Source organism: Lytechinus variegatus, chromosome 17 (genome assembly GCF_018143015.1).
Source record: "Lytechinus variegatus isolate NC3 chromosome 17, Lvar_3.0, whole genome shotgun sequence".
Taxonomy (NCBI): Eukaryota; Metazoa; Echinodermata; class Echinoidea; order Temnopleuroida; family Toxopneustidae; genus Lytechinus; species Lytechinus variegatus.
Window position 1 is genome coordinate 6597117 of NC_054756.1, and position 26818 is coordinate 6623934.

Here is a 26818-nt window from a genome sequence, read left to right on the forward strand (position 1 = left end):
ACTAAAGACTGAAGCACCGAGGATCGTTACGGTTAAGAGGTACACTCGAACTAAGGTGTGTTTAGGTCTTGCCCGAGGAGTACTTTTCTCTCAGAAGTTGGATTTTTACAATGTTCGGATATTGAGCTGGAGGTCAGTCTTCGGGCTTCAGGAAATAGCTTGATTCAAAGGTAAGATAAATAAGATGGATGGATAGATAGATGGATAGATAGATAGTTCGTTAGACTGATAGATAGACTGATAGATAGATGTATAGATAGATAGGAAGATGGATAGATAGATAGATCGTTAGATTGATAGATAGATAGTTAGATAGAAAGAAAGATAGATAGATAGATAAAAAGATAGATAGATAGGTTATTAAACATTTAAAAGTAATTTTTTAATCTAAAAACTTTCTTTTTATTTACTGTATACGTTTTCTTTTCACTCCAAAGAATGCCCTTATCAACAAAACGTTTTGATATGACCACCCTGAGCACAAGATATTCTTCATGGACAAATTTAATATGTATGCAATAATGACACATTCTTTAGGCATGTTAAGCTTTGCTCATGTCATATGATCTTCGTCAAGACACAGTTCACTAAATTCAATTCAATGAAAAAGATTTATTAAGATAAAAACTTCAATCTCAGCATAAAGCCGAATTACAAAAAGTGTTTACGATATGAAACCATAAGGAAATAGAATAGTGTACAATGCATCATGGGTGGAAATCCCAGGGGGGGGCAAGGGGGACGTGTCCCCCCTACTGAAAATAGTAGGGGGACACAGTATCAAATGTCCCCCTACTATTTTTGGTCTTTTATGATTGTAAGAAGTACATCATTCAAAATCGAAATAAAACATGCATTTTGGGGGACGAGATGACCTTACTAATTGGTGGGATGATTACCCTTTTTGTGCTTGTAAAATTTTCCAGCCCCTTGTCCCCCCCCCCCACGTTTTGGGATAGCCCCTGCAATACATCGCAACAAAACATAATACAACAAAGCAATAAAAATAAACATAACATAAGATTAAGAAATAGTATAATTCTTTCTCGATGGAGTAAAATCCTTCCCCTTCCTAAAGAAGCCTTTGTTTTAATAGCTGTATCACATTGGTTATTATCACAAAGGACTTACATTGCTGTCTTACTTCATAGGGCAAGTTTTTTTTACTGACAAAGGACGTAATAAGGTTAACTTTTGAAAGTTTTTCCAAGTGTGAATATCGTTTTTCCACGAATAACCCATCTTATTCCAACAAAGTCAAACGTATTAACAAACACTTAAATTCAAAAGAATGCAAACGTATGGAGGGGGGGGGGCAAGGGCAATAACCACCATAACGATTGTTGAATAAGTGAGAAAGGGGAAAATAGGGAGGGGAAACGAGAGGAGGAAATCAAGAGGGAGAAAGTATAAGAAACGACAGATCTGTGACATGTACCCTATAGTTCAATTGAGGGGGAGAAATGTTACTTTTATCGTCTTGCCCAGCCCCCTCCCCCTCCCCCTGACGCAGTCCCTGATACACAACTTTTGTTAAGCACCCGTGAGATCAACTGCTCGAGGAGAGGTCTTAACATACATCGAAATGCCCAAAGGTTGGATAAGAGAAAAAAAATGGTTAGTTTGACAGAAAACAAACGATATAATTATATGGTATATATTATCAGCAATTTAATACAGGTATATGATTTATTCAGTGTGTATGCGGAAGTTTTTCGTCTTTACCCTGCCGTCGGAAAGGAACTCGGTGTTGCAACTTGTACTTACAATGTGTTCACACAGTGTTCTATGTGATATTCTACAGTGTAACGATGTGTCCACACTCTTTTGCACACTGTGAAAATACGGTGGAACGCCATGTTCTTTCAAGCAGCTTGTCTTACGTAGATGTGAAGTGAGTATAATGAACAACAAAGATGCTTGGAAATTACTTAAATGCAAATGAAAGTAATTGCAGCAAACTTAGATTCATTTTCTTTAGAATGCTGTTAAAGTCAAGGTTGATTGCCACTACATTATCATAGATCTAGATCTGGTACATTGCAATTTACTCATCTTTGTAAAATCATGAAATCTTAGCTATAAAACGGCAGTTCTGATGATAAATAACACAAAAAGGCATATGTGGGAAAGTGCATTGATGTTGCTTTGGAAAAAATGCCAACATTTTATGGAATTCCGTGTTTATTTTGCTCATTTGTCACCGATAACACCCTTTTTGCAACAGCCAATTGACACGTATTTTTTTATTTATGCATACAAATACTTGGGTGGTCAGTTTATTTGATTCTGTTCGAACTCATTTTGTGATCGTTACCACAACAGGTATTTATATTTAAGGAAAATAAATATCTAAAAAATGGCGGATACTATAATAGGGGTATGGAGTATAAAGGAAGAAGAATATATAGAAGAATAATATGATGAAGAGTTATTAAACAAAAATCATGATGGCGAAGAGTGTAATTTCAATCAAGAAAGAAAGAAAGAAAGAAAGAAAGAAAAAAAGGAAGGAAGGAAAGAAAGAAAGAAAGAAAGAAAGAAAGGAAGGAAGGAAGGAAGGAAGGAAGGAAGGAAAAAAAGAAAGAAAGAAAAGAAAAGAAAAGAAAAGAAAAGGAAAGAAAGAAAGAAAGAAAGAAAAAACGAACGAAAGAAAAGAAAGAAAGAAAGAAAGAAAGAAAGGAAGAAGCAAAGAAAAGGCAGTAAGAAATAAAGTGGAACAATGTAAACTACATGGACAAAGCTGTACAAATGACAATTATGAATCAGCTGACCTATTTAACCTTGGGGGCAAGAGAGAAGGTTCTGAAATCATTCAAGCTGTGAATGACACGTAATTTTTCTGCAGTAAATTAAGTATCTGATTCCGTACGTGACTCTCAGGCGTCATCTTGTAAATCATTAGACCGTATATTGATATGAGGTTTTACTAAAATTAGAAGAAGTATTAAAGGCGAAACTTGATAAGTGTAAATGGGTAAAATGACCAATTGTTCAACATATGACTTTAACCAACCCCAGAGTTGGTTTGAATATGAACCTACTGATAAGATATACTCTTAGTTGGTTAAATAAAAAAATAACATTTTGCATGTAATTTTATTTTAGCCATTAGTTGGTGTAAGTTTTTTAACCAACTAATATAGGTTAGTTAAAAAAGTAAGTGTATCATTGCAACCTCAAATGCGCTATTTGATAAGTTTTGATAAATCAGGAAAAAGTTGATCTCTATTTTTTTTTCAAATTATATTTTATCGGAGTCTGTGATTTCTTGTCATCCATGTTTAGATTCAGTGACTCCTTTCTTCATGTATTCGTATTTTCTCGACTAATCAGTCATTTATTTCAAAAGCAACGAAATACCGGGGAAAATGACTATCTTTTATGTACACTGTCACCATGAGAGTGAAATCAACCTTGTAACGCCTTTACTGCTATTTAAGAGACACGGGGGTGTTTGTGTGTGCTCGTGTGGGGGTGTGTCACATATGTCATCCATAATCATTGTTAAGATGTGATCGAATGCCTTTAATCATTCCGTCAGAATCACTACAGCTATGTCAAATGGCGCCAATTTACAGCTCGTCACATCGTTCAACTTGCCAAGATTAATCGTTTCATGATACGTGCCTGAAATTCGACAGCTTTCGAATGAAGTAGATGTGGTGATGGAGCTGTATCTGCTTATCATTATTAATACACTTCCGATATGCTTTTATTATTTCGAAAGTATTCTTAGCATTAAAGGGAGATGTAATTGGTGGGCTGACAGTGCAAGGTATTGGAGAATTAAAGCATAAGTGGACAGAATAAGCAATGTGTTTATATGGTATAAGCGTTTCATTGGCGTAGCTTAACAAGGGATCTGACAGGGTTCCTTTTATCTGATTGGCTGGAGTCTCTGGTGGCTTTCAGAATAATCAGAGCTGCCAACTTTCTTGAAATGGTCCCCTGCTGAACAATCTCACAAAAGAATCAAAACACCATTTTCATGATTTTGCAATCGATTCTACTTTTACCCAATAATTTGTTTTTATAATTTGTTCTAATAATTTGTTCTTAACCGGTGTGTTGGCTCAGTTGGTAGAGCGTCCGTCTCACAACCGGGAGGTCGGGGGTTCAAACCCCGGCTGCGTCAGACCAAAAGACGTAAAAAAGATGGGAGTTGCTGCTACCCTGTTTGGCGTTCAACGATTAAAGGGATAGAGCCTCGTCGATCTGGCGCTGCACAGTGGCCGCCGGGCCCACGATATTGCAATGGGCAAAGCAAATTTTCGGAGTATTTCATTTCATGTCTATTTCCAACAATGAATTATGGATTTATCTTTTTTTATATACCTTACTTTTGACACTTAGGCCTTCACCAACACATTTTGACGAATCCCTTCAGAAGATTTAATCATATGATAGGTTTGTTTCTTCAAATTAATGTACTGCCTTACTTGACAATTTACCCCATTCGTACGGGCAGTGGCGTAGCTAGGATTTTTTTCCCGGGGAGGGGGACACTGGAGGGTCCTTGCTTTTTCAGGGGGGGGGGACCGGCCATTTTTTCGGTGTGTGTGTATGTGTCACAAGGTCGGATCCGACTTTCGGCAATAGGGGACGGGGCCCGGAATTATCTTCACCTATATATTCCCCGATCAGTCACTTCTTAGTTTTATTCTTATAAAACAACATAAACATGAAATAATCTCATAAGCCTTATGAAAAGTGCGAGCGCGAAGCGCGAGCGATTTTTTTTTCCTTTCATGTATTTTTTCCTGAAAATTTAATTTTCTAGGCAATGTTATGTGTGATCCTGAACAAGATTCGTATGTAACTAAATGGTTATTGCGAACGCCAATATATTTCAATAATGCGAGCGAGGAGCGCGAGCAAATTTTTTTGACATTCCGAAATTGGTCATTCTAATTTTGGTGTTAATAAATGGAATGATAATGATAATAATACTATTAATAATAGCGGTATTTATAAAGCGCCTTTTGCCTGAGGATACAAAGCGCTGCTATTATTACCCCGGCTCTAGCTCGAGCTGCCATCACCGGCGCTCAGTGCATGCAAGGAATTAATCCTGTCGGGTACCCATTCACCTCACCTGTGTCGAGTGCAGCACAGTGTGGATACATTTCTTGCTGAAGGAAAACACGCCATGGTTAGGATTCGAACCCACGACCTTCTGTTTGAAAGGCGAGAGTCAGAACCACCAGACCACGACGCGCACGCTAGGTATGTAACTAAACAATAATTGATGCGTGCGCGAAGCGCGAGAGGAAGAAAATTGAGATTTTGGACCTAAACGCGGGAAACTCTTCATATTTTGTAAATCATAAATAGGATATAATCAAATATTGGTGTCATTAATAATGCGATCGTGAAGCGTGAGCAGACAATTATTGATATTCTGATGTGAAACTGGATAATTTAAGTACATTTTAAATAAAGAACATGCAGGCTATCGCGCATGTTTTAGAATTAGACCTAGAATCTGGGCATTCTGAATTTGTTTAATGGAACATTATGGAATACACGTAGACAATATGAACTTGGCAGATCAAACAATGTGACCACGCAGCGTGAGCTTAAAATGCTGATATGTAGACCATAAAACGGACATTTTACAGACCACTTAAATTTGTAAATGAAAAAAAATAATGAAAGCTCGATGTCCGAGCTAAAATATGTTTTGTATATTGACTTCAAAACTTGCTCCATATCAGCCTATTGAGCAAGATATGAATCTCATCGAACAGGCAATTCTGGCGCGAAGCGCAAGCAAAAATTTTATATAGTAACATGAAAGATTTGTTTTTTAATAGCAAGTCTTCCTCCTCTTATTTTCCTCTTTTTTCTTCTGTCTTTCTTCTTCTTTTCCTTTTTTTCTTTTCTTCTTTCTCCCTATTTCTTTCTTTTTTTTGCTCTGCCAATTTTTCTGGGGGGCACGTGCCCCCCCCCCCCCCGTAGCTACGCCACTGCGTACGGCCGCGGGAAAATCTGTAGGGAAACAATCACTACACGATAGCGACATTGTGTGGTTGTATGTGATTAACCCCTGACACGCCAATATACGAGTTACTACTACCCTAGTCTTTTCTTCTCCCCTCCATATATTTTTACCCGATTTACTCACGTCTCTTCTTCTCTCCCTCCCCCTATCTCCCTTGGTCTCATCTCATTTCCATCATCCTTTCCTTCCATCCTACATTATCTGTCATGGGCCACTTACTAGATGGCATGCGTGAATTGCAAAGTCTCGAAAGTTTGAGAAGTAACGAGAGACAACCAACGATGAGTAAAATGATCTCCACTGTTCAAAAGGAGCAAGAATAGGGAGAAAAGGTAATGGAGGAAAGGGAAGAAGTATACGAGGAAGGGAAAATAAGAGAAAGAAGAAGAAAATTAGAGGTGAAGAGGAGGGGAAGGAGGAAGAATAAGGAGAAAGGAGGAGAAGAAGAAGAAAAAAAGAAGAAGAAGAAGGAAAAGAAGAAGAGGAAGAAGAAGGCGAATAAGAAGAATGAAATTAGGAGAAAAGAGGAGGAGGATAATAATAATAAGAAGAAGAAAAAGAAGCAAAAGAAGAATAAGAAGAAGAAAGGAAGAAGAAAATTATAGTAGGAGGAAGAGAAGATCAATAACAAGACGACAAAAAAGAGGAAATTTAGAAGAGGAAGAAGAAAAGAAGAGGAAGGGAGAGAAGATGAGGGGAGGAAGAAGAATAGAACAAATAAAAAGAAGAAGAAAAGGGAGAAGAAAAAGAAGAAGAAGAGGAGGAGGAGGAGAAAGAAGTATAAGAAGAAAAGGTAGAAGACGGGAGGAGTGATCGGGGAGATGGATATATTCGGAGGTAAAGGAAAAGAAAAGGTAAAATAGAAATCAAAGATAGAAGATAATTGATTTCCTTTATTCATTTATTCTCATGGTTTCCGCTGTTATCTTCTCTGTAATTACAAATGTTATTCGCAGGAAAGATGTGCGTGCATAATCGGACATGGATATGGATTTTCCAAGACATGGTCGAAAATAAGCATGTTGAGCCGAAAGAGAGAAATCGTGTTCGTTCTTTGTGGATTTGCATTAATGTTCAGGATTTACAAGAACATGTGTAATATAAGAAAAAAACATAAGGATAACATAGTAATAATGACAATTTTTAATAGATAAATGCTCTAATTCAAATCACGCTGTGTTTATGTGCAAATTATGGATATGAAACTAAACATATTAGATAATAGAAAAGATTAACAGCTAGGAAGTAGAGTTGATTAAACAATCAACTCTGTATCTTGTGTTTGTAAGCTGCAGATTACAATTTCATTCAGTAAGGGATATATAACAGATAATACGCCTACACATCAGATGAATGTGAGGAGATTTGGGGGTTTTGCTAATAAGATGAATGTTTATATCTGACAGCGAAGCAAAGTTTTAAAAAATGAGGGGCACGGGGGAAAATGCGCCAAATAGGCACACATAAGTACAACAAAAAGTGGCATGGATAAGTTTTCTTAACCCCCCACCCCCTCCCCTCACCGTGCCTGGTTAAAAGCACTGTTCGAGAAATGAAAAAAAATCCTTATTTGCTTGAAAGCTCAGAAGAAAATGATGACGGAAGGGTTTTACCAAAGGGTTTCACAGGGGCAGGGGTAGTTCTCGTCAAAGACACGAGGCTACCACCTACACACACTAAATTCGCTTAAAATTTTAAGTGAAAAAAAACATCTGCCCCCGTTCTTTTTTTATGTATTGTTTTAAGGACCTCAGGGGGATTAATTCTCCCAACCCTCAAAGGTACGCCACTGGTTGCTCTTCTACAAGTCAATCAACCATTCAGCAAATCAGTGACAAATTTGCAGCGGACTTATTTTCATCTTTGTTTTATTTTATTTCTTCTCCATTTTATCATTTTTTCATCGCTGATACTTGGAATTAAACCCCAAAAAAGTATGAGGGTGACCCCCTGCCCCCTCCTCCTCTCGTGGCGCCACACCTGTGGTCAAACTTTTGATGACCTTTAATATATATGATTAAACAGAGAAATACAGGACGTGGTCCAGTATAGATGGATCTACATTATCAAATGCCCACTTGCAATCTGCCACAAAAATCACTTGAAAGTTTTCTGTCCATCTGGTACAATGTTGTCGGTGAAAACTTTCGCTGCTTCGTGAATCCCACCCCTGATTTTACACGAGGTTATCGTATCAGTATTCGGGCCCTCTTTTTCACAGAATGTTTTATCTGCCACAGGAAAGTACTAAACGCATTTAATGGACGTCAACAGAGTTGCATGAATTCCTAGCACTTGTTTTTTATTATCGATGAAACGAGAAGAAGAGGATACTCGTGAATGGAGGGTAAATTGAGAACCGATAAGCTTAAGGAATGATGTGGGTTATATTGCGAGGAAACTCCTTGTGCCAGCGTGGCCAAGGGTGGATTACCGTTGTCACTACCGCGGACGGTTACGATATCGTATTTCCTCTACGGTGTACTTTCTTCCCGTGGTACCCTGACTCAACATTGAAGGAAAATGAGTATCTTGCTTGCACAAATGTTATGGGAACATCGGTGTCACTTGTCAAATACATATCCGCTTTATGACATGCATCCATGACCGGATCCATGACATCAATGAGAGCCATGCTGCGTATGTAGGTTTGATGATCAGCTGCTTTTACTGGTGCTGCCGGAAAGCATGTCTGACAGAAATGTGGACCTTTGTTGATTGTCTGGTTTTGTCATTAAATTCGTATAAGTAAAAATATTTTAAGATAAAGTTATACTCCTATCTCGAATAAATGTAAAGACCTACACTGTATTATAGAATCTTCCTAAACTATCCATGACTTAGGAGTGATGCTGATTGAGCACTCTCGAGAAACATGAGTAGGCAACGCGCTTTCTTCCCAAATTTTATCCATCTCATCGAAGGCACGCACCACCCCCCCCCCCCCCCTCCCCCTTCTCGGAAACATTGTGTACGAAAAGAAAAGTACGAAAAAAAAATCATTGCTATCAGTAGACAATATTCTATTTACTTTCAATAACAATAATGGACATTTTTTTCCTGATCAATCTTTATATTTGAGTTAAGTGACGTGTACAAAATAAGAAATTAAATCCTGTGTTTTCGATGCAGTAATAGGGAGTTTTTGCAGTTAAAACAACGGAACGGATTCAAGAACATACTAAATGTATTGATTTGTTTTCATCATATCACAGCGAACAACTGGGAGGTCTTTGTCGATCATAGGTGAAACGGAAAAGCAGTTTCCTCCTAACTTCCTGTTTTGATGCACCCATTTGCGACAAAGACTCCTTGTTTATTGTCATGAAGGACATTTAAAATGCATTCCATTTTTAAAATTTCTAGAAATCCTCGTGCGCCTTGGAAGCAAAAAGTTGAAAATGGTGTTCGCTCATCCCGAATCATTTCTTATCCCAAGCACCGAGTCATCCAAAAACCCAATGTTTGTCTTCTGGGTCGAGACCAAGTAGCAGAAAGGTGTTTCACTGTGAGACATCACATCCAATACGGACGTACCTCGACAGACGACGCGACGAAGATAAAACCTAACATAATTACCTCGGCTCAACTCATAAACCTCTTAACTTGATCACCGCCATTTTATTGCTTTTTTAACGGCCGTGCATGACCCTCCATATCTCGACAAAACTCCCGTCGTTACTCTTGTCCCGTCATACACTTTCTGTTGTGGTTATGCCGGACGAGTGTAAGCATTTATGGTACGTGTATAGATTTCGAGACCTTGGTTTAATGTTGCTTCAATCATTCCGTGTGAATTATGTGAAGATAAAAAAAAGTGTTAATAGAAATGGTTGAATTAGGGTCCATGGTTGAAGCAAAATAGATAGGTGGGGTGGAGCATGGTAGGGCCCATGGGTGGAGAAAGATGGAAAAGAAGAGAGGAAAAGAGGGAGGGAGAGGGAGAGAGTGAATTTGGAAAGAAAAAGGAAAGTTCCGCAGAGTAAGAAGAGGGGAGGGAAAGAGTAGAGAGAAGCGGGGAGAGAGGGCAATAGAAGGGAATTTGAGATAATTATGGCCGGGAAAATGAAGTTGTAGGATAGATGGCTTGATAAGGGTGATAGCATTCTTATAGAAGGCATAATCAAGGAGTTGGGAGAAAGACAGAGGACAAGAGAGAGAAATAGAGAGGGAGAAAGATGGGGCGATAAATATATCTCATCCAGATAAGGGGAACCAGGAGAGTGGATACAAAACACAGTTTTAAGATAGAGAGAGAGGGGGAGAAGGAGAGTGTGAAGAGGAGGGGGAGAGAAAGAAAGAATGCCACTTTAAATTTTACGGAACACAAAGGAAGCTGATTTTGGTAGTTATAAGTGCATTTAGGACGCTGCTCGGCGTGAAGGGGCGTTGAATGCATTACAATTCATATTTGAGATCTGTATGTGATTCTGAAGTGCATCTGGAGTTCACGCCGAAGCCTGGGCCATTTCTAGGGACTTAAATTTACAGATCCTTATCGTGCCACTGCGAACGCCACGCAGCACAAGTTTTAGTACTACCTACATTTCAACACGTGCGAAAAGAACGTCCTGGATGTCTCCACCTGCTTTGTAAGAATTGTACGATCAAAATGTTTAGGTAATTTACCAGATTCAATTGATTTTTTTCTATCAATGCAGAATTTCGTGTCTATTTATTTTATTTTTATGTGATTTTGTTTAAAAACATGGAAGCCCATTCAACAATATGTTGGTCTCCCATGGGGCTCTGTGACAACATAGCACAACATAACAATTATTACAATTCCTTTACTTAACAGCATCATAAGAGAGGCATACACAAATTACTAAGTACATGCAAAGGAATCTTTGAGCTAAAGTGACAAGTAAAAAACATACAATCAACAATAAAAGTACAATGATGTAAAAAGCACATGACGTGAAATTATCAAGACGTGCATTGTTAGAATTACAATAAGCCGAAATCTGTGAAAATTAAGAAAGTAACCTGTGAGTTGTGAGTCGCACAAACATATCAAAATAGAGGACCGAATTTTAATTATGAAAGTGTATGAGGTACAACTTGAAAAGAGGAACGCTTCACTCTAAAAACAAATCAGTCAAAAATGACTAGTTAATAGGGTCAGCTGGGTGCAATTGTTATTCTAGTCATATTTGACTATTTTCTAGTCATATTTTACTAGAACAGAGTTATTTCTGACTAGAATATATGTCAGAAATGTGAATATCAATGATTGCCATATCAGTTGTTCCTAGCTGACTACTGGTCTAGTCAATTTGACTGATTTCTTTTAAGAGTGTTGTGGGTCATGAGTAGCTGCTAAATGCTTCTTCAAATTAAAGACAAGTATAAAGAATAGAACGTAACATTTTAATAAACGGAACATGTTTCGAGGTGTCGCACCTCATCATCGGCCTGAAAATTATAAACAGAGTCATTGGTACTTATACAGTTAGGATGTCAAGTAAAATTTCAAGAATGTAATTATATAAGATTACAAGGTGTGAATTCCACTGTTAAATGGAGTGAAGTAAAAAAATTTACAGTCTATATGGATTAATCAGATAGGGGTTGGTTAAATTAAATGGATCAACATTATTCGGTAATTGTACACCTGTTGGTTTAGTTGAGGTTGTTTCCACTTGATGAAAAGCCCTTCTTTTATTTTTAGTTGAAAATTTGTTTGAGCAGTATCGAGAATTTTGAAATAGTGGGTATTGCATTCTAACAAGCATTGGCTTGATGATTGAAGGTATTTCCAGATATTGGAGTTATCTTATTTCAGTTGGTAGGTTGTTATATAGGGATCGATTGGTGGGAATAAAAAGTTGCAACTGTAATTTACATAGTGAGGTATAGAGAGGTGCAATACAAAAATAATGAGATTCTGCCTTATTTTTCCTGATCTTGCTTATCAACAAAACATTAACAACAAGAACCGAAGCGGTGAATAAATATCATTAAACTCCCCGCATCTTATATTATACACCCACGCTGCTATCCCTCTATTCTGCCTAACAATGGAAGTGCTGGACAAATGAATTAATTGGTATCATTTGCATTTTTCCTGTTACACAAGACATATTATTTATTTCTTATTTAGTTATGCTGTAACGGTTTACCTGAATAATCCGTTAATGCCAAACCGCTTACATTCAGACGCCTCGCCAAATCCTTTGATCCGTCACCAACCTCATAGTCCTTGCAAAATCAAGAGAAATGGAAAAAGAAGTAGAATACTTATTAACCGAGTGAAAGTTATTTTCAACGTTACAAAGTTCAAAAGATCGTAACTTCGGAAAACATAAGGTAATATGTTTCCAAACAAATACGATTCTAAAAATGACAAATCTTTAAGAAGGAAAAGGAATATTCGAGAATCGAAATGGTATAAATACGTATTTCAAAGAAAAAAATCCTGAGCACTCCACGAATATATTTTTGTAACCACAAGTGCACATCTAGTTACCAAGAATGCCCTATAGAATTTCCATTTATTTGAATACAGAATTAAAAATGCTCATTGTCGATTAAATGCCTTGCTCGTTGACATAGGCGCCGAGTCCAGGGATCCATGAATCCCGGACTTTCCACTACATAGTCAGGCGCCTAAGACCACTCGGCCACTGCACCTGATGTTAATCGATGATGCAATAAGTCGATAAATCAATCTGCACGATACCTGTCATTGATGATAAAACGTATACTTGATGTTTCAGCAAAAATGTTTTGCATGGACAATGTCAATGCCCTCCGGTAGTCGCTGAAAACGAACCTTGTTTTTATCTCGCCATAAAACATTGATAGAATGATTAAGTATGGATACAAGTTTCCGGTGTGGGTTTCATTTTCCTACTTTTTTTGTACCCGAACGTTTGATTTTAGTTCAATATCACCCTCTGAAATTATGCGTGCGACAGTATATACTTCGAAAATCCACCTGTGAAACTGAATTTAGTAGGTTGATATCTAACGTAGATCTTTAAATAGAAAGGTAATATCGATAGTGAAGGATAGCTTCCTAACAATATGAATTTAAACGCTGAGCCTATAAAAAGGGTGATGCATGGCATTAACAAAGGAAAGAGTGGAAGAGAGAACGGAGAGAGAGAGAGAGAGGGGGGTGAGATAGTGGGGCGAGGCTATTAAACAACATTGAGAAAGGGAGAGTGAGAAGAATATCTGGATCAATGCACTCTACAGGTTGGACGTTTCACCCCAAACTATATATTTCAATGCCCCTGTACAGAATAACTTAAATATACGTGCGTGGTTTCTCTTTTTAAAAGCTTGTATGCAATAAATACAGATAATAACAGTTTCGCCTCAGGTTACAAGGAAAACACGGTTTTGTCCATCACCTTCAGTGGTAGGCCTATATGTTTCTTATGTGAAAGATATCATATCGAATCAACAAAGACCCTGGATTCCAGGGAGGAAGGGTGTCTAGGGTAAACTATTTGATTTTTACTCATTGGGTAGTTCCACTGCATACACAATTTGCCTACATCGTTAAACCCATCCCAACAGTGGAGGTGCCGTGGCCGAGTGGTCTAAGGCGCCTGGCTATATATGGAAATCCGGGGTTCGATCATTTAATTTAGGTATTTAATGTGCAATGCTCTTTTATCCTGCTTTCAAATAAATGGAAATGCTATAGGCATTGTTGGCAACTTTACTAATAATTATGATAATAACTTTACTACTTGGCATATTTCCAATAAAACTTTATCTGACTTGCCATCTATTTGTAGTGAACCACTTAATTATGATATTCTCAACTGACAAGAAAAAAAATGAAATTCCCCTTTGCCAGATTATCTGGCCAGTCCGAAGCACTTCCCTTTAAGGAGACGGTAAACGTGGTCACGTCTTTAATTCACAGTCACAACGACGCACCCAACGCCATGCCGATTAGTGGTATAGCGGTTGTCCGTCCGGTGTATGTTTCGCTGGTGTGACTGCAGCCTAACGCACATTATGTATACATCAAAGATCAAGGGTGGTATATGTCGCGAACATTATACAAACGGACGACGGGCGACACCATAGTTCCCGCCCATTAACCCCCAAACGCCTCAAACTGTTGCGTATATCGAATTTTCTGGATCATCAATGAGGTAACTCCGTGTAACATGATATAGCTCGCCTCAGTGCACACACATAGCAACAGCATTTGATGTATAGGCCTATGTTTGAACAAGAATCGGAGGTAACCTTGCCGGGAACCTTGCCGAGACGCTGCAATGCCGCTGGAAGCGGGAGAAGGTCTGATGCGAATATAGGGCATCGTCCCCCATTCCCCCTACATATAGCATTATGTTGTGTGGGATGATTTATTGTCCTGTACACAAGCCATGCTGATGTCATTCATTCATGACGGCTAATATCAGTACACCATCACATTTTTTGGACAAAGTTTCGAAAGTTATATTAATAGGATCATTGTTTATACGGTGCGTATAAAAAAACGGGACAGTTTTGAAAAGTCTATAAAAAAATTGTTTCAAATTATTATATCTATATTTTGATGTTAATAGATGCTCTGATATCTTATCTTTCAAATGCAATAAAAAAATACTTTTTGTTTATGCTTGAGCGAACATGGGGTTCAAAAAGAGGCTTGCGCCAAAATGGCAGAAATGACAAATTTGATGGTTAGAATTTTGGCCAACCAGCAGACTTTCTCTTTATCTTTTCATTATCTTTGCCATAATTTTCAAATTGTGCTGTCATTATTTCATTTACAAATTTATTTATTTACCTGAATTATTTTGTTTTTCATTAAACTTTTTTTACCTTTGAATTTTCCTTCATAAGTAAGAAAAGAAGACTTTTTGTCAACCCAAGGTAGAAGATTTGCACGATTAATTGGGAGAATTTGTAATTATTCAAATCCTTTTATTATGTGAAACAAATTATGTTATGGTACCTATAAAAGACATGAATCATATTTTCAAGGGGTTATTGAATCCTTCAAGTTTAATTATGTGCTTGGCAAGACAAACAGGAAAGGATTCATCTCTTTTAATGTCAATGGTGTAGCCTATTGAGTCGATTTTGAAGGAGCAAGATAAGGAATCGGGTAAAATGTATTAAAAAGTTGTGAAGCGAGCAAGCAAAACATTTCCACCTTTTTTATCAAAATATCAAATTTTGTGATTTTGACATTATATTCAGAAAATGATATCATATTTCACTCTCTATGTATTCTGTGATTTTCGTTTTCACTTTTTTCTTGGCCATGATTTTTTTTTTTGGGGGGGTGGGCACCCCGATCCCCCACCATTAGTATGCCACTATTCAAAGGCACCATAACGTTTGTAGCACACAATGGAAGGATTTGAAGAAAAAAAATGACGCTCTCCCATACTTCGGTTGAAAAAAAAATAGAGAAGGAATATTCAAAGAAAGAGAACATATTAAGAACGAACAACAACAGAACTATTCAAGCAAATAAGCATGATAAGTGAATATGGAAACGAATTTTTACACAAATAATTCGATAATTATGGCAAAGATAATGAAAAGGTTTAGAGGGGGTCTGCTGATTAACAAGAAGTCTGACCATCATATTTATCATTTCGTGCCATTTTGGCGCAAGCCTCCTTTTTGACCCCTGACAAAAACATTCCGTGTTCGCTCAAGCATGAAGGAAACTAAATTATTTTGATGGCATTTGGAGTATAAGACATCAGAGCACTCATTGACACCAAAATATAGAGATCATAATTTGAAACAAAAATTTTATCGACTTTTCAAATCTGTCCCGTTTTTTATACGCACTGGAGTTATAGCTTTTGAATGGATATAACTGAATTGATTTATCGCATCCAGAAGCAAATCGTTACAACTTTAAATTTCCTCGATAGCTTCATATACGATGTGAGAAGTCTGAGAGAAACCTACCCTCGACATGTATTTACTACTGACATGACTGAGCTAATATTTGTTACCAGTTGTTTCCTAATTCTACCATGGACCTATTACATGATTCTACTCACTGGAAACTATCACAGCCGTTCAAATTCTATTACTTCATTCATGTTATTTCTGAGTGTGTGTCGATTAAACCGGAAACGAAGACTTAGAAGTGAATCTAAACTTACAGCGCACAAGGGGTGGGTGTAGATTGAAAGATAATGTTATATTTACGCCACTGTCAATAAATCGATCCCATTTATTTGGGTATTTCTTAATTGATATATTTCTTTTGGGGAAAAAAATATTTCGATATAAATGTCCGTTTGTTTATCTATTTTCACCTTTAATAAATTCATTGTTTCTCTGTTTAATTTGATTCACACACTAGTTTATCTATCACTCTATTTATGTATCCTTTTTAGCACTACCATAAATTATTAAACAATAATCTGGTGGTGCCAGCACTGCCAAATATAAACCAACAACCAACAAGTTTCAGGCACAATTATGGCGCATGTTGCCAATTCTTTGCGAAAAAGGCGAAGCATTTTTGCAAGCTTTTGCTTTTTTGAAAAAAGAAAATGGAAATCGGGTTTGGAGGATATCGATTCATTATACCTTTTTGATCTGACGGTTTTTGACCCCCCCCCCCCTTCCCCCCACCTTCAATCCATCGAACCCTCATATTTCAATAAATCCCAGATCGGCCACTGATTTGTTCATAGGATTTATAATACAAAAAGGCAACTCTATGAGAAGGTAGAAATTAGCTATTAAGATCAACATTGCGGGGGTGAAAAAAGGATTGAGTCTAATGAAAATATCCACAAATGAGTTGACGGAAATTGAAAAAAATAAGGCACAAGAACTTTTAAGACTTAGTAGGGTGTTTTTTCTGAATGCAAGCTATCTAGATACTAATCCTTGAGCAACGAAATGGGGCCATTATGCAATAAAATACGTAGTCACGTTGTTCATTCGGAAAGTTCACAATCACATTGAGATAAGAAGGAAAGAACAATTTACAATTCACTTCTCCAAACGTCGACCTAATTTGTTTTAAATTTAGATTGCTTGCTTTCCTCTTTCAATAAAAATCAGAAAATTAGGAAGAAAGAGTAAAATATCGACGAACGTCTCTTTTCCCCAGCACAGTGTGTACACAAGGAGAAAAAGAACTTAATTAGCAGATTTTTTCTCCACAACAAGTCAGATTCAATTGTAAAGAATATGTTTTCAGCAAAAAATATGGTAAGAGTTTGTGATTTATGGCGCTTTTTTGAGAGATGCCATCGTCGTTTTATCATGGTTGTGTCTGTGGTTTCCCCCAGCTTGATTTATGCTTCATTTTATGGAGCAATGAATTTAGAACAAGTTGTGGTAGCTAAGCTGTGGACTCGCTTTAAAGGGGGCAACCTGGGGTGAAGGAAGTATTTTGGGATAAATAGGACAATCTGACGAGCAAAACACTATTATTGTTATTACAATTATTGAATAGACTATAGTTTGCATTATTTCACGAGACATCTGGTCAGATTTGAACATGACTCGAGTTGATGATGTCACTTTCTCCAATTTTCTTCGGAAAATATTTTTTCTCATATCATTTCAGAAAGTGATATGAGAAAAGACTTATATAGAAGTCAGTGAATTGATACATAATTAAAAGAAAAAATATCTCGACTTTGATATTTATATCAATATCATTTCTACCATCGAATTACTTCTGGGATATTCCATGCGCGTTAAAGAGACGTTTAGTGATGGATTCATGTTGAAAAAAAATCCCCCCTGAAATATATGATTTTCTTACATGATGAAAAGTAAAAACACGCAGTCCAAATTTCCTACAAAGATGGCCAGTTTTACATCATACTAATATTATACGAAGTCCATTTGCAATCCCTTATTGTAACGACAATTAATTTGCATCTCTTTCGACCAGGCGAAAATCTGTTCGACATTATGTAAAACTCGAATTAATGGTGTAATTAGCACATACTTGAATAAATCATTCCGGTCTGAATATGCTATGTTTAATAAGGCAAATATTTGACTTGTACGGATGGTCAACCTATAAGCGGAGGATATATTTATAACATTTTTGCTCCTGATAGATGCTTCAGCTTCAAAAGGAAACCAATTTGCCCTGTATTTTATTTCACTTGATTTAATTCAGACAACATTTCCATATTGCGTATGCACAAACGATAATCCTTTTACAAGAAGCTATGATAAAAATAGACTTCCTCTTTTTTTCTTTTAGAATACTGACATTGGCTTTAATTAAATTGATTGATTAAGATAACGTCGATTATACGGACATAAATTCAATCGAAACTGCGAAAGACTTTGTTCCAGGAGGGCGCTAAATCCAAGTTTGTTCTTTCAGAATTTCGTACTGGCCTCAATCTATATCAAAACTAATGTAGAATTGGAAAAGGTCATAATTACAGATCCATGCTTAGTCATTCTGTACCTGTATAGTTAAAAAGTATACGATCTGCTATAATGAATTTCAACAACACGATACGCAATTTATATCTTCTCCGTAAAAAAAAGCGTTTAGTGTATTGTGACCACAGACGTTTGAAATTAGAAATCACTGTAAAGTTGTGCACGCCTTAGTGGACATCGTGGAAATCAATCAGTAATGACGGATACAGCTACAAAAGCGATTTCGACTTGATTAAGATCCTTTAATGAGTATTTAATAATATCTTGATTTGATAAATGCTTTATCATCTATCAGGCACACGAGGGACGTATGGATCTACCGATGATGTGTGGGAAAAGAGGGAAGATTGAGCGGAAGAGAGGAAGAAATGTGTGTGTTGAAGAGGAAAGGGAGAGGTATATACACTGGCGGATCTAGGGGGTGGGGGCACGTGCCAACCCCCACCCCCCTTGAAAAGCAAATTTAAAATTTGTAATGTAAAACTGCCATTAAAACAGAGGTGTGCCCCCTCTTTTGAAATTGAAGACCTTTCTCCTTTTTTTTATTGCTTGTCAAAATTTTCCTCCCAAAAATTTGCCACCCCCCCCCTTGGATCTGCCCTTGGATATATAGATGGGGTTAGGGCTTCAAGCAAAATCTATTGTTTACGTGTTCTACCCAGTAGCATTTTTTTTGGGGGGGGGTTAAAGAATATATCTGTTATAATAAATGCTCAATATACTTTAGAGGGCCAATGAATAGAAAATAAATGTCAAGATAGTGATCGGATGGAAGAGATTAAATATTTCCCTTGGTAATTATGTTTATTTGTGCTTACAACTCTACAACGCTATACCATCTCTCGTATTTTAGTTTATTTCTCGTGTTCGTGATTCGTTTATTTGTAAAGCTACAGCTCGTTGTCCTGATGGTTCTTTATTCCGAAGGCTCGTGGGTTCGAATCCCAGCCATGGCGTAATTTCCTTCAGCAAGAAACTGATCCACAGTGTGCTGCGCTCAACCCAGGTGAGGTAAATGGGTACCGGTAGGAAGTAATTCCTCAAGAAGCTGTGTGCGCTATGAACGCCTAGCTAAGCCGGGTAATATAGGAGCGCCTTGAGCACCTAACAAGGTGGATATGTGCGCAATATAAATACCCTATATTATTATTTATTATTTTCATTAAGATCCCCACTAGCACTGGAAGCAATGGAAAACTAGGAGGGGTTAAATGTTGGATTACGGTGCACTATTCTAAACGAATGCGATCGAGAGAAGCGAGCAAACCTTAAAATCATCATAATATTTGAATAAATGATTATAAAATCTGATGTGCAAAAAGTCTGATTGGTCAGGAAAAAAGAAATCTATAAAAAGTAATGATGTTGAAAAATATGACAATGTGTATTATTATTATTCTAGAACCTCTTTTGTGATTGTCTTTTTGAGGGGAACACAATGGCAAGAATTACTCCTCCAAATCAACGGGGATTAATATACTTCTTTCAAAAACCGATATAATTATTCTGACCGGATTACCACTACAAGACAGATATCCATTTTGAATTTCCATCAAATCAGAAAATACAATGAAAACATTTTCCTCGCACATCCATATTTTTCACACCAAACTAACAACTGCAATGATGATTAACTTTCTGCTTTTTATTAAACTTATCTTTGGTTTCAACCGTAATGGGTTTAATCTCTTTACCACTGGAAGCACTAACGTGGCTTATGACGTTTCTTTAATTTCCGTTCCCTCTGGCGCCCTAAATAAGACCACACTTTTAAAAACGATTAACCCACCCGACGCCAGAACGCTATCCATGCTCGGGATGCTAAACGTTAACACGTCGCTTTCAGGAGTGAGGGGATTAATGCGCGTTTGGCGCCAGTCGTACCCTGGTAAACTTCCTCTGTTAATTACCGGTGCGTTCGCCCTAACCTTTCGGGTCCGTACGTGTTTCGCCCTCAGCTCAGAGACAACCGTGCCTCGAAACACGGCTGTCCCCTTAATACCACACTCCACTGTTTGACGAACGGGAAGCATACCTACCTCATAGGCGATTTTTTTTTTGAGGCGGGGGGGGGCATATTTATAAATGTCACTGGGTGGGGTGAAAGGGTCTTTTAAATTGCACACAATAACAGAGATGTAACGTGAATCACTGAGTTTGTCTTGATGCATTGAATTTACTACGCTAACCTAAGGATTTTTCCCCGCTTGGGGGTTAAGGGAAAGTTTCCCACCCCTCTCTACCCCACTCCCACTCCTTGTTCCCTGTGTGACTTTTATTTTATGGGGAGGTAGGTTATAATTGCACGGCGAGTGGTCAAATTCTGGTGGCAGATTGGTTATTGCCGCCTACAGGTCGATGTGTACTATGAACTATATATATATATATATATAATATATACACTCAACCATATTACAAAAAGTTAGGTTCGAGCATCATAATGGTTTCAGCGATTTATTTATAAGATTTTGCTCTGACAGAAATAACAATCTAAATTTTGCAAATAATGGAATGGAAACGATCGTTACTTTCCAATATAGGCTTTTTATAAAGTTGCAATTTGTTTATCAGTTTTCTCACAGGCCTGGCCTGATCATTATTTCCCCTGATATTCTGTAATGAAAAGGTTCCATGAGATTTGCTTCGGCGACGATTGCTCCGCTCTAACTTCCACACACTATACCCGAGTGACGACACCCTACCCTAAACCAAATATAAAACACTAGTGCGACCATGTAACCCTAAATCTTAGACGAAATTAAGCCGGGAGCAGTTGTCGCAGGAGTTACATGTAATGTCGTGTCACCCACGATATTGACCAGATTAAGATTTCAAAGAACATCATATTAATATCCTGGTACATGACTTGTAAAATCTAATGATAAACTAAAAATGAAATTAGCAGAGTACGAAAAAAAAGTTAGAAAGAAATATTATTTCGTCTTTTCTCCTTGACCATGTTGACCAACTTCTGATTAATGACAATTTCTCGAATTATATTTTTTCCTAAATCTGATACTTCAATTCAATTTTCAATTTGTATTTCATTCTCGATAACGACAATTATGAAGCAAGGTATGTTAAAGAATATATTTACAAGCAAGAATAGAAAAAATATATCGAAATTGGGAGCTGCATAAATAAAACCAAACAAAGTAATGCTTCCATCATTTTCATTTTTATAAATTCGCGATAATCTCTCTCGAACTCGTTTGTAATCACCATACTATCGCCCATGCAGTTCTCAGGCTCGAATTAAGCTGTTAACTGTCAGGAATTAATTCCTAAACTCCTCCGAGCGCTCCCAGCGGGCTGCGCTCGGGGATGTTACAAAGTACCATCGAGACCGAAACGAAAACATTTTCGCCAGATCTCTCCGGTGATGCTTTCGAGAGATCATGTCGAGATGACACGCATGATCACGCTTGTGAGATGATGTTCATCGTCTCGCGAGATTATGCTCTTTACGCGTCACCCCATTTTTGTCCTGTTCTCCAATACAAGAGGAATTCGTGACGGTTGAATTTATTCAAATATTGCTAGTGCGTGACAACACCAAGAGGTGTTTTGGAGAGCATTTGATTGTTTTCGTTTAGAAAAGATTTTGTCGGAATTTCAGTATTTACCTTTTTACCTTTGCTTAGTCTATAACTATTACGACGATGACGTCTTGTCATGTGTTACAGTTTGAAATATCCAACTTTCATCAGATGTATTAAACTTTCACAACAATCATGATAAACGAGCGATTATCCTCATGTTATCAATATCGCAGTTCAAATAAGGATTTATCCCCTCCCCCCCCCCCCCCGAGTGAGAAGGGGTAGAATGGCTGGGTGAGGAGTGGGCTAAATTGATGCATTGGGTTTCGAACCCAGGTGAATTACTAAAAATAAAGATGGGTTACACACTAGCAAGAGGTTTCGACCTGTATCCTTAAATTATTTCAGCGTAAATCTATAAATAAACCTAAAAGATAGTTTATCTTAAATTGATAATTATCTCGTTCCTGCGTTGCATGTCATGTTGAAACACCTTCCCGTCATTCATACGATCTACATATAGAATGAATGGGATTACTTTACTTTAAAGAGTAGTTAGCACAGGTATGGCTTTTTCAAACGTATCGGGGTTTTTTCGCGCATATGTCGAGAAAATGTACAGTGTATCGAATCAAACAATTACGCATTTTTCTTTTAATTAGTTTTAAATAATCAGTGATGTTAAGATATCATGACATATTCGAAGTAACCTGTAGTACTGTTAAGGTGTAGCAGGATCAGGTATGTGTACAATGTCCGCTTGCTCTGCTGGTGGTAGACTCTGTTGGTCGCTTCATCGAGCGATACGCGCTAATTGAATTTAGGATCGGCCTTAAATCCCGCTGCGTGACCGCTAAACTCCTGTTAACGCGTTTAATCAACTCACGGGGACTTGAAAAGCGTGACGTAATTGGTAGTCAATGAACTGCGTGGGGGAGTCGACTATGATGAAGGTTTAAAGATCTCTAGCGAGTCGCCTCTAACTTTGAGAACCATGTTATTAGCCAATACTCACATCAATGTCTTGTCTTGGTTAGATATTGAACTGTTGAGCTCATGTTTTAGAAGCTTTGCATAATTTGCTGTGAGTTGGTAGCAATAAAATTGTCTGAAATCGTTATTCTTTGATGTTTGAAATTGGTGTTACTTTGTTGCAAAAATCACTGATTAAATACGTTATTGTCATGATGACCATTCTTTGATTTATGAAATACGGATCATGACCGTATAAAGATTTTATCACTTAGGAACAAGACGCATATAAACTTAAGAAGAAACTGAAAAGCGACGGGGTGAAAAGACCGAGCTTGACATGGGGCGCTATTCCATTTTTCAAGTGAAATTGAAGGATTTTGTTTACACTTTGTGAATTGTACGAAGATTTCCGGTAAAAGTGAAAGTTTCACAATTTCTGTGTAGGGCCATCTTAAAAATTAGATTAACAGATATAAACGGTAAAAATTGTGTCGTGACCACACATTAAAACTTTCCCATTCTCTTTTGGTTTCTTCAAAACAGGATTCAGTGTCAATTGAAACAAGATGTCTGGAAGCGAGTTTGCCTCGTCTTCGTTTAACTCATCTTACGGTAATGGATCTATGGTTGAGGACCCTTTTCTGGAGGCTCCCCTGAAGCAGATCCTCATCACTGTCTTCGTTGTGATCTTCGCTCTCAGCTTCTTCGGCAACATCCTCGTCGTCTACGTCATCGCGAGGAACAAGAGCATGCACACGGTTACTAACTTCTTCCTGGCGAACCTAGCTCTTGCGGATCTCCTAGTTGCAGTCTTCTGCGTGATTCCGCAGCTCCTGTGGTACGTCCTCGACAGCTGGCCTTTGGGCTTGCTGATCTGCCGCCTCCACAAGTACATGACAAGCGCTGCAACAACTGCTTCGATACTGATCTTGACGGTAATCTCTGTTGAGCGTTACATTGCCATTCTCCATCCCCTTGAGACGAGAAGGGTCTTGACGACGCGACGACTGACCATCACCGTCATGCTAGTTTGGATGCTTAGCGCGGTTGTGAACATCCCCGTGGCACTCTTTTACAACCTCCTGCACTATGGTGACAAGAAGTACTGCACTCCAAGCGAATTGTCTGAGGGTGTAGCTCGCATGCACACTATCATATTCTGTGTGTTCTTCTACACGATCCCGTTGATCATCATGGCCGTGCTGTATGGAATTATCTCCAGGAAGCTGTGGACTACGAGCACTGGAAAACGCGTCTTCAGTGGAGAGGACAGCGGGTTTCAAAGAGGTACGGGGTCTCGATTCACAAGCCGCATCACTGGTCGTTTTTCAAAGGCAAAGTCAAACGCCTCTAACCATTCCAATGCGAACAATGCAGCAGGAAACATTTACCGTCCAAACACTGACACGGAGGGTACGGTCGTCTTGGAGATAGCGAATGACGGGGACAAAAAGGATGGCAATATCAAATCGAAGTTAGAAGAGGTCAGCACTGGCCCAGCCAAGAATCAGAAAATAGGTCCATTCTTTGTCGATGAGCCAACTGATGACCTAGAATCTACTCCGGGTACAGAAATGGATGTGAAAGTTCCATTGACGGCGAGCGAAGGAAACAATAACTTGAATGGTACCAAGGAAGATACCAGCAACATAACTGCCGTGTCTGGATCAAAGCGTACTAGTCGCAATGCACCCGATCCGAAACTTACACGTAACCAATCGAGTATTTCCGTCGGGAAGGATCGCTCCAGTAAACGAGCAAATGATGATGTCTCCAGTGGACGTTCCCGAGGGAAAGGGCGCAGTAACGTCATGGCGGCTAGAAAGAAGGTCATCCGTCTTCTCGTTTTCATCGTCGTTTCTTTCGCCCTTTGCCTATTCCCAGTGCAGTTACAAACCTTCTGGCAGGCCTTTGGCCACAACATTATCCTGAACACTCAGGGCGGTATCTACTTCCTGCCCTTTTCACAAGCCCTTTACTTTTTCAATAGCGCCCTCAATCCGTTCCTCTACGCGTTCTTCTCGGACAATTTCCGCGCCAAGTTCAAACAGACGCTGAAGTTGGGCAAACAGACTAACCGCGCCAGCATGACATCAAGATCCGCCCTTCAGCGGTTACCAAGCATGACGTCTTACGCTCAAACCGAGACCGTGTATGTATCTACATGAATACACAACTGACACTCTTCAAGGAATAATATGGGTTGAACTGAATGGCTTGTTTTGTACGGGTAGGTAAACCATAAAACAACCCTATGGAGTATTGATTACGCATCCATTTTGTGACGTTTTACACCGATCGATCCTTTATCATTATTAGGGAGTATCAGATATCAAGAAGTGCAATGAATTTACATTGATCCAAATTGAGGTTGGCATTCGAACTGATTTTACGTTATCGCCGAAAAAAAAATCAAAAGAAGTTGTATGACCTGTCTCTAACTAAACAGATCCATTTGTAATCAAACAACTTATGAAAGGATGTTGTATGGAAGTAATCTTTCTCTGATTATTGACAGATATGAACATCCATCTGGGACAATTTCTTGGACCCTATACATGTACTGTTTACCTATCGGTCATGTATACATGCCTTTGATGTGATCGTGCAATTTTGTGCAAACGTTACATATCGATGTATTCAAATGGTACACTGCCAAAACGCCGGCGGTGTAGATTTAACACCGGCCTGGTATCTATATTGGTCCACACCAGAGAGGTGTTGAAACAACACTGGTTTGGCGTTAGCTAGGCTAACACCAATTGGAGCGTTGTGGCCCAGTGGATTAGTCTTCACACTTTGAAACAGAGGGTCGTGGGTTCGAATCCCAGCCATGGCGTAATTTCCTTCAGCAAGAAATTTATCCACATTGTGCTGCACTCGACCCAGGTGAGGTGAATGGGTACCCGGTAGGATTTCTCCTTGAACGCTTTAGCGCCTATTAATATGGCGGCTCAGCTACAGCCGGGGTAATAATATGATACCAATTATCAAAGCGCAGTAGAGTATATGCACATAGTAGCTGCGCTATATAAATGGACCTATTATTATTATTATTAATTGGGCATTTAAGCAACAAGAATTAGTGTTAAACCACTATCGGTTTGATCTTAACTGGTGTTGTTTCAACGCTTTTCTGGAGTGCACCAATATGAATACCGGGCTGGTGTTGAATCACACCCTTGTTTTTGCAGTGTAAATTGTATATTTATATAAACATGAATGGTGCTGTTCAACAGCTTTTGTAGACTGCGTGCCATAGTTTATTTCTTCAACAAATATTTTAGTGTTTTATTTAATATTACTTTTTATTGCTTTCGTTTATATCCCCTTTTCCCTTGAAACGAAGTAGCTCATCGTCATATGATTTTGATTTCTATTCGGAGAATAAATTGTCATGTACTTATTTTCGTTTGGCAGCATAATACCAACTAACAAGGCTAGGATGAAACTTGGTTTTCTAGTTTCTTCGACCATTCCCTGGTGTTAATGTGTATGTCGATTAGATGATGTAATTATTATCCCTATTGGTTTATCAGTTCATACATTTATAGATTTAGATCTCATTTGAAACAAACACAGAATCATATCGTAAAAATATATGTAATAATTATAATAAAAAGCCCCCACTGTGGCTGCATTTTCGATGTTCTCTGCAGGAAGAAAATGGAAAGGAGCGGAAATTCTTATTTCTTACTCCACAAAATTAAGGAAATCGTTCTTTACACACACTAAGAAAGGTTCAATTGAACCCCGAAAGGTTGATGCAAAATCAGCACCCGATGGGTTCAAAAATTGAACCCCTGATTTGGGGTTTAAAAATTGAACCCTGCGGTCGGGGTTCATTTTTGCACCCTGCAGGTACAAAACTGCACCCCTAGGGGGTTCAATTTTAAATTTAGGGGTGCAG

General features: G+C 38.2%; 1 protein-coding gene across 1 annotated transcript; it reads left to right on the forward strand.

Annotated features, from left to right (window-relative positions):
- On the forward strand, positions 1 to 25568 carry LOC121431466 (galanin receptor type 1-like). The gene is made up of 2 exons (XM_041629051.1): positions 1 to 170; positions 23452 to 25568. Exon 2 carries the CDS (start codon positions 23475 to 23477, stop codon positions 25074 to 25076), a length of 1602 nt encoding a protein of 533 aa, XP_041484985.1. The 5' UTR covers positions 1 to 170; positions 23452 to 23474; the 3' UTR covers positions 25077 to 25568.
- The last annotated feature ends 1250 nt before the right edge of the window (positions 25569 to 26818 follow it).

Bases quoted from the DNA above. Each gene is read 5' to 3' on its own strand.
- LOC121431466 (XM_041629051.1), top strand. From the start codon at position 23,475: ATGTCTGGAAGCGAGTTTGCCTCGTCTTCGTTTAACTCATCTTACGGT.